The sequence below is a fragment of the Megascapheus bottae genome, chromosome 15, assembly GCF_031878675.1.
Source record: "Megascapheus bottae isolate mThoBot1 chromosome 15, mThoBot2.hap1, whole genome shotgun sequence".
NCBI lineage: Eukaryota > Metazoa > Chordata > Mammalia > Rodentia > Geomyidae > Megascapheus > Megascapheus bottae.
In genome coordinates this window covers 20,384,799-20,398,578 of record NC_143523.1, presented here as the reverse complement: position 1 = coordinate 20,398,578, position 13,780 = coordinate 20,384,799, and the positions used below count along the sequence as shown (strand labels likewise).

Here is a 13,780-nt window from a genome sequence, read left to right as displayed (position 1 = left end):
AGAAACCATAAGAGGGAGGTGAAAACAGGCAGTATAACTACTGTCAACAAGCAATCTTCACTGCACTACTTCTTTTACTTTACAGAAAAATAAAGTATTTCATCTTGGAACTGTATGATTAATTTATAGAAAAGCTGTGAAAATACATCCATATGTTATATATTATAAGGTTATATATATTTATACACACATATATATAGATACATAACACACATACATATATATAGCATAAATACATGCTCTTTATTCTTCATCCAGGTTTCCTTAGTAGTAGCATCTTAACTGTACATAATCTATACTAAAAAATTAACATGTTTAATTTTTTAAAAATTTACCAAGTTTTTCACTAACCTTTTAGGGTATTTCCAGGGGCAGTTTATATGGGCAGGTACTCTAAAGCTTTCTTCATTATCCTTATTGATATGTTAAATAGTAGTCACATATATTCATATTTTTGAGTCAATCAGGTACAGTTTTTATGATCTGGGTTAGAACTGGGTGAGAAGCTTGGTTTTGCTACTTACCTTGGGCAAGATATTTATTCTGTAATTCCTCAATTTCTTTATAAAATAGAGGTAACAATAATAACTCAGTTATATGGGAGACTAGATGATATAATGCATATAATCACAGCACAGTGATATGCCCCAGTAATCTTGGAGCTGCTATTATGATAATTAAACCTAAAGGGACAATCAAATACTGGGCCTACCAACAAGCAGGAGAAACTATTAGAGCCTATTCTCTGGCTGAAAATTCTTGGGTGATTATATCTGTAACATGTATTAAGCCACATCAAGAAAACATTTTCTCTTGTCAATATCATTATAAATAGGCATGCTTGTGTTCTTTCTTACATGGGTAAAATAAACTGTGTCCCTCATACTTACATCTTTGACTACATACTTTTCAAGATTTTCGACCGTTTTTTCCTTAAGGGAGCCCTAGAAAAAAGATAAGAAGGAACTAAGAAAAGAACAAAATCAGTTTTTAATATTTAGTTTGTAGGAAAACAGTAAGCTGGAACTGTTGGGTCACGCCTGTAATCCTTGCTACTCAGGAGGATCAAGGTTCAAAGCCAGCCCGAGCACAAAAGGACCAGGGAGGCTTATCTCCAATTAACTACCAGAAAACCAAAAGTGGCGCTGTGGATTAAGGGGTAGGACAGTAGCCTTGAGCTGAAGAGCTCAGGGACAGTGCCTAGGCCCAGAGTTCAAGTCCCATGACCGACAAAAAAGAAAAAGAAAAAAAAATGTATTTACTATCAACTCAAATAAATTTACATTATTTGCCCCCCCAAAAAAAACCTCATACTAAAATCACAGAAAAGTATTTTCAAACATGAAACTATTTCTATTTTAATTTAGAAATTAAGACATTTCATATGGGTTATAGTAAATACATATGTATATATGTACACACATGTACACACACACACACACATATATATGTATTTGGGGGGAGGGGGATCATGAGGTTTGAACTCTGGGCCTGGGCGCTGTTCCTGAGCTCAAGGCTACTGCCCTACCCCTGAGCCACAGCCCCACTTCCCATTTTCTAGTGATTAATTGGAGATAAGAGTCTCACATCCTTTAGTGCCCAGGCTGGCTTTGAACCTCAATCCTCAGATCAAGCCTTCTGAGTAGCTAGGATTACATGTGTGAGCCACCATGCCTGGCTTATATATCCTTTTTTCAATTTTTATGTTTTCCTCTTTGGACAGTCATGGGGCTCAAACTCTGGACCTGGGCACTGTTCAGGAACTCTGCTTTGCTCAAGGCTAGCACTCTACCACTTAAGCCACGGCACCACTTCTACTTTTTTCTGTGATGAGAGTCTCATAGACTTTTCTGCCCAGGCTGGCTTAAAACTGTGGTCCTCAAAGCTTTTGGAGGCAAGGCCTACGGCAGAGGTTGATCACCAAAGGAGAGTCTACAGATTACACCATGTTCTTAGTTCTTGTCCCTCTGCTTTTGTCTACCATAAAGTGAACAGGTTTCTGGAACCCACGCTCCTTCAGTCATGATGCTGTACCTAAGTACTTTGGGCCAAGCCATCGTGCACTTGACCTTCTCAAACTGTGAGCTAAAAGAATATTTCCTCCTTTGGCTTGTACAGTCAAGTATTTTTATCATAGTCATAAGAAAAACAAGTGATGTCATTGTGGAGAAAACAACAGAAGCAAAAGCAAAAATGTCTCAGACAGGTACCACTACTTCAGTTACCTTCCTATAATAATAGTTGGGAAATAAAGAAATTACAGAAGTATTAAAAAAAAAACTGTGATCCTCAGATCTCAGCCTCTTGAATAGCTAAGCTAAAGATTATAGGTGTAAGTCACCAGTGTCAATGTTTTTAGTCAAGCAGGAAGTATTTAAACAACAAAAGGCAAAGGACTGGGGCTCTGGTGGTTTGTGCTTGTAATTCTAGCAACTTAGGAAGCTGAGATATGAGGATTGCAGTTCAGAGCCAGCCAGGGGAGGAAATTCCTTGAGCCTCTTCTCTCCAATTAACCACAAAACGCTCGAAGTAGAGCTGTGGCTAAAGTAATAGAACTCTAAGCTTAAATGCAAAAAGTCCAGGCCCTGAGTACAAGCACCAGGACCAGCAAAACAAACAAAAAAGACTATCATCCACAAATAATTTAAGTATAATTTCATACTCTGAAACCTCTTCTAGATTGGGAGTTTGGCCTAGTGGTAGAGTGCTTGCCTAGAATGCACAAAGGCCCAGGTTTGATGTCTCAGTACCATATACATAGAGAAAAAGCCAGAAGTGGTGCTGAGGCTCAAGTGGTAGAGCTCTAGCCTTGAAAAAGTCCAAGGACAGTACTCAGGCCCTGAGCTTAAGCCCAGGACTGGCAAAGGAAAAAAAAAAAAAACCAAAAACTCTTTAAAATCCAGAAACTGAACATTTGCTGCTGAGGAAAGGATGGTGGGATAATCACACAGTGACAAATGTATTTCAGAATAATCACTATGAAAGATTCTGTTTCATTTCCCCTTCAAAGCTAATGCCAGAGAGAGAGACAATAAAGAAGCAGCTTCTAGGTACCTTGTAATGAACCCAGTCAACAGCATCTCTTACATCCTGGAACATACTCCGGTAGGACATGAAGAGGTCCCCATCTTTAAATCCTGTCTCACAGCTACAGAAAAATGAGAAGAACATGACAGGGAATCCAAAAGAGTAAATAAAATGAGAATTATAAGTTGCCCATGGGGCCAAAAGGTTCCATGTCACACTGTGTATATAGGCTACAGCTAATTAGGAAAATAATTACTCCCTAATGAAAATCCATTTTTGGCCATTAAGATGGTCATAATGTTCAAAGGAATGCAGTAATTTTGAACAAATACAAAATGACAGCATAATATATTGAATGGAAACTAAAATATGAGGTTCTTTTACTGGTCTCTTTTACAAAAAAACAGGTTCTCACTGCAGAAACATTTAGAACTTAAAACTGGTTACTTAGGATTCTTTCCACTTTGACTTTTTGACATTGGCCCTGGGTACAAAGGTAATGTCCATTTCCTATTTAGCTTAGTGACTCAGCTTTCCACCAAATACCTTGAAGTTGGATAAGACCTAAGATAAGAAATTAGCAAATTCTGACATATATGGTTATACTTTGAGCAGAACTAAACAATTCCCTCAAAAGGAAAGGCTAGCTTGTTTAAAAGTTAAGCAAAATTTTGCTTTCAGGAAAATAAACAGCATTTATTCCTCAACGAAATCTTGCTGGGCCTGGGAATGAAACTAAATTACCATCACTGAATGGCTCCTAGGTAGCTTCTGTGAAATGAGTTGGGGGGTTTTAGTGTAATTCTGCTTGGACAGATAATCATCACACAAACCTCCCACTCAGTTGTCACAATTAGCACCTCTGCTGGCCGTCTTCATTCTCAGGAGAAGCCAATCAGAAGTGGTCCCTTCCAAACATGGCTGCAGCACACTGGCAAGGAGAGGGGCCGTGTGGGAGGTGAGAGCCTGCATGGAGCTGCTGGTGCTGTCCCATCTCTCAGGCTGGCAATGTGGCATCTCTCACTAGCACTAAATTCACTTCAGAAAAGCAGAAAAGACCTACAATGGCCAGTTCTCTAAAACCCTGTACATTAATTTTTTTAAATCAACTGGAAAAAGAAAACTGTAGTATATACGTACCTTGTATATCTGGGACAATTAGTAAAAAAATCTACTAGGCAGGCCAACAGGTAGGTTTCTGAAAAACAGAGAACAGATATTCAAAGCTAAATACAAAATAATTTAAACTCATTTCATTATCTCCTTTAGCAAAGATAAATGATTGTGGAAAAACAAGAGAGCATTAGTATATATAAGCATAGTATGAGTCTACCTGGTAGATTGAATAATGTGTTCAGAATATAAAATCGTTCAGTGTCATCTCGTTGGATAAATTTATTTGGATACTGCTCTCTAGTTTCTGGCCTGGAAGAAAAGGTTAAAAATTAACTGACATTCAAAACATTAACATGGTAACTATAGAAGTATTCATTGTTCAAGGCTGGGAGTTTGGCCTAGTGGTAGAGTGCTTGCCTAGCAGGCACAAAGACCTGGGTTGGATTCCTTGGTACTACATACATAGAAAAAGCTGGAAGTGGTGCTATGACTCAAGTGGTAGGGTTCTAGCCTTGTGAAAACCCAAGGACAGGGCCCAAGCCCTGAGCTCAAGCCCAGAACTGGGAAAAATAAAAATAAAATAAACCTGTATAAATTCAAGTTCTATTTCTTAAGAAAATCTCAGTCTCGTAGATTAGTTACATGCATATAAATTTTTAACAGGGTAAAAAAAAAAATCACAACCACTACAAGAAAGCTTCAAAAACCTATGAAACACTAAGAAAACCATTTTTATCTTAAAAGGCAAAAGGAAGTGAATGTGAAGAATGAGGCCAGGACAATCTAGGAAGGATCCACATAAGTGGTATATAGGTTAGGCCTTAAAGTCTAACTGGACCAGTTCAAAACTAGTACAAACTTAGTTGAGCAAGTAGCAAGGAAGATGATGTTATTGCTCTTATAATTCAAAACAAGAGGATGCTACTTAGTTTTGTTGTTGTTGTTGTTATTTTTTGACAGTTTTGGGCTTGGGCTCAGGGCCTGAGCACTGTTCCCTGGATTTTCTCAAGGCTAGGGCTCTACCACTTAAGTCACAGCACCACTTCTGGCTTTTTGCTATATATGTGGTACTGAGGAATTGAACCCGGGTCTTCATGCATGCTAGGTAAGCACTCTACCACTAGGCCAAACTGCCGGCCTGCTACTTAGTTTTTAAGCAGGGGATTAAACTTGAGACTTGTACTAAGTTCTAAAGACATTAAATTGGTAGCAATTTTAGGATGGGATAAGAAAAATGAGATGTATTTTTTAAATAACCATAAAGTATTCCTGTCCCTTTAGAATGCAATGTTGTGCCTCCTCCCGTTAGAAGCTCAGTATTTCCCCATCGTTGAACATACATAAAAATAGCGACAAAAGTACCACAAGAAGTTGGGATCTAAGTAGAAACTTGGAAAATATTTGTGCACTGGGATTTGCCCTCTCCTACTGTTCTTGGAACCTTGAAACTACTCTGTGAATAAGAGTGAGCTAGGGGCCCGGGAGTTTGGCCTAGCGGTTAAAGTGCTTGACTAGCATGCACAAAGACCCGGGTTCGATTCCTCGGTATCCCACATACACAACCAAGCCGGAAGTGGCAGAGACGAGACACAACCAAACCGGAAAAGTGGCAGAGACAAGACTGCGACGGCGACAGAGAGCGAAAGAAGCGAGCTGAGCTGAAGTGAACAGAGCCCAACCGAGTGGTGGCCGGAGCGAGCGAGGCCGGAGCGAGCGAGGCCGGAGCGAGTGGGGCCAGAGCGAGAAGGGGCCAGAGCGAGCAGAGCCAGGAGCAAGCGAGAGCTGGCCGGAGCGAGCGGGGCCAGGGCCGGAGCGAGCGGGGCCAGGAGCGTGCGGGAGCGAAACGGGCCGGAGCGAGCGGGGCCAAGAGCAAGCTGGAGCGAGCCGGGCAGAAGCAAGCGGGGCCAGAGCGAGCGGGGCCGGAGCGAGCGGGGCCAGAGCTAGAAAGGGGGCCTAGCCTGGGGGCCGAGCCCGGCCGGAGCGAGCGGGGCCTGAGCTAGCGAGCCGGGCAGAAGCAAGCGGGGCCAGAGCGAGCGGGACCGGAGCGAGCGGGGCCAGAGCTAGAAAGGGGGCCTAGCCTGGGGGCCGAGCCCGGCCGGAGCGAGCGGGGCCTGAGCTAGAAACGGGGGCCTACGCGGGCCGGAGCGAGCGGGGCCTGAGCTAGAAAGGGGGCCTAGCCGGGCCGGAGCGAGCGGGGCCAGAAAGAGAAAGGGGCCAAAAAAAAAAAAAATAAGAGTGAGCTAGTTTGCGGGAGGATAAAAAGGGATACGAAGGCATTTTGATAAAAAGCCGCATGCTGGGGCAGGGAGTTTAGCCTAGTGGTAGAATGCCTGCCTAGCACGCACTAAGGAGGCACTAATTCCTCAGTATCACACACATAGAAAAAAAAGCCAGAAATGGTGTTGTCTCAAATGGTAGAGATCTAACCTTGAGAAAGGCCAAGGACAGTACCCAGGTCCTGAGTTCAAGCCCCAGGACTGGCCAAAAAAAAAAAAAAGGCTGCATGCTGCCAGACATGTAAGGCTACTGTAGGTCAGCTGTCAACTGACCTATCAACTTAACCACAGACACATAAAATATATCAGAGGGATTAACTGAGTAACCCCAGAATTGCCCACCTAACATTTAAAAAGAATTTTTTTTTTTTAATGCTGCTACTAAAGGCTTATACTCAGGTTTGGGACTGTCCCTTAACTTTTTCACTCAAGGTCAGCACTTGACTCACAGCTCCATTTCTGCATTTTTGCTTATTAATTGGAGATAAGACTCTCATAGATTTCTTTTATCTGCCTGGGTTGGCTTTAAAATAAGATCATAAAATTTTTTTTAACGTTACTCAAGTGGTAGAATATACAAGGTTCTGGGTTCCTGTATCAGTACTGGGAGGAAAGGGGGGTGGGGAGGTAGATTTATCCATTCAAACCTGCTCCCATATGTCAAGGTGTACATTATTTCACATTATTCTCACAGAGTATTATAAGACATCTCCAAGTCTGTGGAATGTCAGTAAAGCCACTTGAACAAAGCACATCAGATGTTTTGATTGTGAGAGGGACACTGTTTGAGTTAAGGTTTCATGGAAGTGCTGGTAAAAATTTCAGTTAGTTTGAGCCTTTTAAAAATTACTTGCCAAGCTAGGCGTAGTAGCTCACGCCTGTAATTCTAGCTACTCAGGAAGTTAAGATCTGAGGATCGAGGTTCAAAGCCAGCACTAAAGAAATGTGAAACTCTTAACTCCAATTTATCAGTAGAAAATGGGAAGTAGGGCAAGGCTCAAGAGGTAGGGCAGTAGCCTTTAGCTGAAGAGCTCACCTAGATGGAGTTCATGCCCTATAACCCATCAAAAAAAAAAAAAAAAAGTTCACGCTTGTAATCCTAGCTACTCAGGAGGCTGAGATCTGAGGATCACAGTTCAAAGCCAGCCCTGGCATGAAAGTCTGTGAGATTTTTATCTCCAATTAACCACCAGAAAAACAGAAGTGGTGCTGTGACTCGAGCCTTGAACTCAAGAGCTCAGGGACAGCTCCCAGACCCAGAGTTCTAGCCCCATGATCAACCAAAAAAAAAAAAAAAAAAACTTGCCAAGCCAGGCACCAGTGGCTCATCCAATAATCCTAGCTACTCAGTAGGATGAGATCTAAGTATCGTGGTTCAAAGCTTGACCAGGCAGAAAAGTGAGATTCTTATCTTCCATTAACCATTCGAAGACTAACAATGCAGAAAAATGAGACTCTTATCTCCCATTAACCACTCAAAAACAGAAGTGGCGCTGTGGCTCAAGTGGTAGAGTAGCTTTGAGTTCAAAGGGACAGTGCCTAGGCCCTAGTTCAAGTTCCACCCATACACAATTCTTATTAGTCACATAAACTGCTAGTTTAAAAATCTCCAAAAAAAGCCCTGCGTGGCGGCTCACACCTGTAATCCTCGTTACTCAGGAGGCTGAGATCTGAGGATCAAGATTCAAAGCCAGCCTGGGCACGAAAGTCCACGAGACTCTTAACTCCAGTGAATCACTAGAAAACCAGAAGTAGCCTTGTGGCCCAATGGGTAGGGTGGTAGCCTTGAACTGAAGAGCTCAAGGACAATGCCCAGGCTCAGAGTTCAAGCCCCACGACTGACAAAAAAAGAAAAGAAAATCTCCAAAAACTCTTATACACATATCTTTTCTGAACAACTACCTGAGAATTATATTAAAAAGGAGAAAATAAGGACCATACAGATGGCTCAATGATACTAGGCCATCCTAGAAAGCACAGGCCCTGAGTTTTAAGGACAACACCATAAAAAATAGGGGGGGGGGGGAGAGAAATCTGACAATTTCAAGTCTAAACTACAGTTTTTTTTATTTCCAACAAGTTTCAAGATTAGATTTTTCAAACGAATTTTTTAAAAAGTAATTATCGGGGCCGGGAGTTTGGCCCAGTGGTAGAGTGCTTGCCTAGCATGTACCAAGACCAGGGTTCGATTCCTCAGTACCACATACATAGAAAAAGCTGTGGCTCAAGTGGCAGAGTGCTAGCCTTGAGGAAAAAGCCCAAGGACTATGCTCAGGCCCTGAGTTCAAACCCCAGGACTGGCAAAAAAAAAAAAAAAAAAGTAATTACCAAATATATTTGTAAGTCAGTTTGGGTTCTGTCTAATAAATAACTGTCAACAATCCTTATATAAAAGAAAGGTTTTATAATGGGTGGGTGAAGGATTAGACAGTTTATTTGTAGAGACAATGTTATCTTCATATTGTTTAACTATAAAAATATTAGAAAGATGCTTAAGGATCTTTGTACTTACCCTCTTATGAAGTTAAATCCATGTGCACAAACTAAGAGATTTCCATAGGCATCAACTTTCAAAAGATTTCCATATAGCGTGTCAAAGACAAGTCCTCTACATGAAAAGGAAGACAATATTGATAGAGCTAAGTAATATAAGCAGTAATTTGATGTGGCATTACCAATCACTACAAGCCAACTTCACCTAATTCAGCCTTTGTAGAAATTCAGGTATGTTCCCAAACAATATAACAGAGACTAAATTAAGTGAATAAAATCTTAAAATTGAATCCCAGGGTTAGCTGTAGCTCAGTGGTAAAGCATTTGCTTGGCATTTGCTTGTGAAGTTCTGGATTTCATAGATCCAGCACTGCAAAGCTAAAAACAATCCCCATTCTCCCCCACACCCCCCAAAAAATCTCAGAGAAACTAAAACACTAATCTCAGACAGATTAGTAATCAGAGAAATTTTCTGTGGAGAGTAAAGATTCAATCAAACAAGTGTATACTCTAATTCCTCATAATACAACTGATAAATATTCTAAGCTAGTCTTTAAATTTTCCTGGAAACTGAACTAGTCTATATTTCCCTCTATTAGATATGGGGCATATGTGACAGAACTTCAAATAAACACTATCTTCCTTAATCCTCAATTGTTCCCATCAAATCCAGAAATACAAACTGCCAAAAAAGTTTTGACTACCCATCTGCATGAGTTAACAAAACATAAATGCCCTCTAATAGCCAGAGGCAGGCCAGACTGGACCACCTATGACTATTGCTTTAATGATGTATTTTTCTTACCCATAGTGGGACTACTTTAAATTTTCTCTAAACACTAAGCTCAGTGCAGAAACACAAAAGGAGTCTTACCATTTCCTGTATGAGGAGCATATTTGTCCTTCCTTTAACAACCCTATTGTAAAACTACATTTTTTTTATGTAGGGATCTCAAGATTCATGCGTTTTTCCTGATGACAAAAACTGGTGATCCAGCTACAAGTTGAATCTCAAAATAGCTACACAGTAACCAGTGTTGATAGAGCCTCCAAAATCAAGAGTCATTGTTCTCCTAACCTAAAGTGAAAAGAATAACTGATGTCTTCTGATCCTTATCTTCCACTTCTGATTGTAAAAATCAGCAAAATAAATTTCTCCTAGTCATCTCCTGAAAAAGATAGGGAAATGACTTTTTTGGTTCCCTTTGTTTTTCCAGGGAAGGCCAACAGTCTATTCTCAGCATGAAGAAACCATAAAAGACAGACCATTAACAGTCTATACCACTTTTTTTTTTTTTTGCCAGTCCTGGGCCTTGAACTCAGGGCCTGAGGACTGGCCTTGGTCTCTCCTCAAGGCTAGAACTCTACCACTTGAGCCTCAGCACCACTTCTGGCTTTTATCTATGTATATAGTACCGAGGAATCGAACTCGGGTCTTTGTGCATGCTAGGTAAGTAAGCACTCTACCACTAGGCCAAACTACCAGCCTATACCACTTTTAAGATTAAAAGGCACCAGTCATTTCATGGAGAAATGAGGTAAGATAGGTAGATACAGATAAGAAATTTTGTTTTTTTCCCCCCAGATTATTCTGAATGAAGATTTAACATTTTTCTTTTTCTTTTTTTTCTTCTTATTTATTTATTTATTTATTTATTTGGTGCTGGCCCTGCGCCTTGAATTCTGGGTCTAGGCACTGTCCCTGAACTTCTTTTGCCCAAGGCTAGCGCCCAGGCCCTGAGTTTCAAGCCCAACAACAACAAAGTTCAAAGCCAGAATGGGCTACAAAGAGAGAACTTGCTCAAAACAAACCAGAAAAGAATATAAGACTTTAACAGTTTCATAGTGATTGGATAGTACTAAACATGTGTATAAAGTTCACAGTAATTTTAGTGTCAACACAAACCCAAAAACAAACAACAAAGAATAATTTAGTGTATTCTTTTTTTGGTCTGGGATGAATTGGAATTAATAATTTTGGCAACAGAGGAAGTGATCTTAATCTAAAATAATCTCGAAATTTTACCTGGTTGGGAATGTAGAATCATAAGCAAAGCTGAGCAGCTCCTGGGGATAGCCAATAGAAACTAGTCTCTCCACAGTAAGCTCAAAGCCAAGGGATTCATACTCCGGGGACTTGTATACTGCACAAAGAGGAAGTTCTCATTAGTCAGGATAAAAAATAGCGCATTTGAAAAGGCAAATGAATGAGTTTTTCTTTCCCAATTCCCTCTTTCTCCTTAATCTGTCTCTTTTTTTCTTTTCCCTCAGATTCTACATTCTGTACTCATCCATTAAAAAAAAAAAAAAGTCCTCTTATATCAGGAGTAACAGACCTAAGAACTCTGAAACATTTATACTTCTTCCACTTTGGAGGAGTCTATTCTAAACATTTCCCCTATCCTATCACGTAAGGCAGTAGAGAAAAGCCTAATATGCACTTTAACTATAAGACTGTAAGTAAAGAGAAACTAGGTGAAAGAAGTTGATATTTCTTGAAGACTCCCTGATGTACACAAATGATGTTGCAATTTGCAAGATGAGCTCTTTTTGTTATTTTAAACAGTATTTTCTCTGCAATTCTTCTTTGGCCTGACAGTTGTTCTTCTAATCAGCAAATTTGCATTTGTTCTACTTATCATATTTATCTGTATTCTTTTTTCTTTCTTTTTTTTTTTTTTTTTTTTACCAGTCCTGGGGCTTGAACTCAGGGCCTGAGCATTGTCCTTGGGCTTTTTCCTCAAGGCTAACACTCTACCATTTGAGTCACCGCACCATTTCTGGCTTTTCTATATATATGGTACTGAGGAATCGAACCTGGGTCTTCGTGCATTTTAGGCAAGCACTCTACCACTAGGCCAAACTCCCGGCCCTTAATCTGTTTTCTTTTCAGCCCTAACAATGTTATAAGCTTCAAAATTACATTTCACAAATTATCACTACAAACAAATGACAAAAAAAAAAGCACGTCTGTGACAATTAAGAAAATCTAGATGTCAACTGGGAATCAGATATTAAGGAATTATTTCTAAGACATAAGTACTGCAGATGGGTATGTGCAAGTGTGAATAAGAATACACACTTCTACCTGCTAACGGAACAGGTAAAAAAATAACATGGATTTCCTTGTACAGAGGTTTCTCTCTTCTACAGTGTCTGACATTTTTCATAATTTAAAAACAAAACATTTTTTAGTCACTGCAGTTCAGCATAAAGAAAATGTTGCTCCTTTAAACATGCTTCTTCCAAATGAACTATTTAGGATAGTAACTCCAGTTTCTAGGAGTAAGGCACACTAAAAAGAAAAAGAGAAAGATCTGCTAGTTTTCTAAACACCAAAATGAGGCAAAAAATATCCATCCAATTGTTTTAGTTTCATAATAATGCAACTTTATCATTATATCATTGCAGTTCCTACCCACTATTATCATCTTTAACCTACAGCTCAAATTGATATTTCATTGACTAAAGCTGTATTCTCAAGTTAGTGTTAATATTTTAGTAAGTGAAATTCACCTTTTAAAATATTTCTGGAGATACATAAAAGAAGCCAGTAATACTGGTTGTTGTCAAGCACAAGGAGTGGCCCAAGTGGCACAGGACAACACTTTCCAGTATCTTTCAAACTTATAACACTAGTGTATTTATTTTTAAGAATCCAATTGAAAATTTTAAAAAAGCACACTGGGCTTTCAAATTTAATAAACATTATCAGATTAAAAAAAAAAAAAAACAAGGCCTAAACTGTTTTTTAACTCCTTTAAGAGATGCTTGAGTTTACCTCTTCAGAACAATTTCACAAGAAGGCATTTTTGTTGAATGACAATGATGTATTTTTCAAAAGTAGCCACAATTCTTTCTCCATGTTAATTCCTGTTTTATCCTCCCCTAAGTATAGAATTCCCAAATCTGTGTAATATACACTGTGATAAAGGAAGTGATACATGTTCACAGATTAACAATGACTGTTGCTGACAGTAAGGCCTGGGACCTATTGATCTCAATATAAGTTATGCAGAAAATGTAAACTCACACCTCTCATCTTTCTCCATACTCTCATGAAAATTGTAGGCAAGTCTCATTTTAACAAAATTTATAGCAAACATTACTTCTCCTGTTTCAATGTTCCACTTGTTTCAAACAATATTTAATGAAATAAAATTCCAGTATAGTTAAGTAATTTGGGCTAACCTTACTGTCACATTCTATAGAATCTGTCCCATATAAAATGCTTTGAATTTCTTGTTTTTTTCCAAAAAGATAATTTACTGGACACATCTTCCTAAGAAAGGGGATTAAAAGCTGTATTTTAATCCTTTCTACTCAAGCTCATCACTAAATGAACAATTTCCCCTTGTTAATGAATCACTGAATTATACAGCATTGGAGTAATTGGTAATTGAAACCTATATTGAGATATTCTGAACTCAAGCTCAAATTAATTCCGAATTTTTACGGGGAAAAAAAAGGAGAAAGTTTCATAACCCTATCTAGCTACCACAAATCCTTAAAAGAACAGAAAATGGAGGAAAATTACATACTTGTCACTCTGATTTATCAGGCTAGAACTTTCTAGGTGGTCAATTGATAAGATTCTACAAATTCCACCTACAGAAATATTTTTAAATATTCCTTTTTTTCAATAAGTTCAAAGTACTTCACAGAAATACAATGTATCATCCTCATCTGCTGCCTTGAAGCTGAACACAAGCAGAAGCAGAAGCCAAAATTTAGGATTCTCTCAAATCTGATTCAAAACTCTGTGGTGGGGTATATAACCACTGTTATGAACTTTTCAATAGGCCCATAAAAACTTAAGCTTATATGTGGAAATGCACAATTCTCCCTCTTTCTTTCAACTAGTCCAA

At 39.3% G+C, this 13,780-nt stretch overlaps 1 protein-coding gene across 6 annotated transcripts in view; it reads right to left on the bottom strand.

Annotated features, from left to right (window-relative positions):
• Nt5c2 (5'-nucleotidase, cytosolic II) overlaps positions 1 to 13,780 on the bottom strand; it is a 131,306-nt gene that overhangs the window by 8,819 nt on the left and 108,707 nt on the right. For 5 of the 6 annotated variants that reach the window (XM_090345971.1, XM_090345972.1, XM_090345973.1 and 2 more), the window contains 6 exons: positions 10,939 to 11,056; positions 8,932 to 9,027; positions 4,361 to 4,452; positions 4,168 to 4,225; positions 3,055 to 3,148; positions 891 to 944 (listed from right to left, as the gene is read on the bottom strand). In XM_090345971.1, the coding sequence (XP_090202097.1) occupies positions 891 to 944; positions 3,055 to 3,148; positions 4,168 to 4,225; positions 4,361 to 4,452; positions 8,932 to 9,027; positions 10,939 to 11,056 (512 nt within the window). Of the gene's footprint in view, positions 1 to 890; positions 945 to 3,054; positions 3,149 to 4,167; positions 4,226 to 4,360; positions 4,453 to 8,931; positions 9,028 to 10,938; positions 11,057 to 12,000; positions 12,208 to 13,780 lie in introns of all 6 variants that reach the window. The other variant, XM_090345975.1, reaches the window with a different exon arrangement.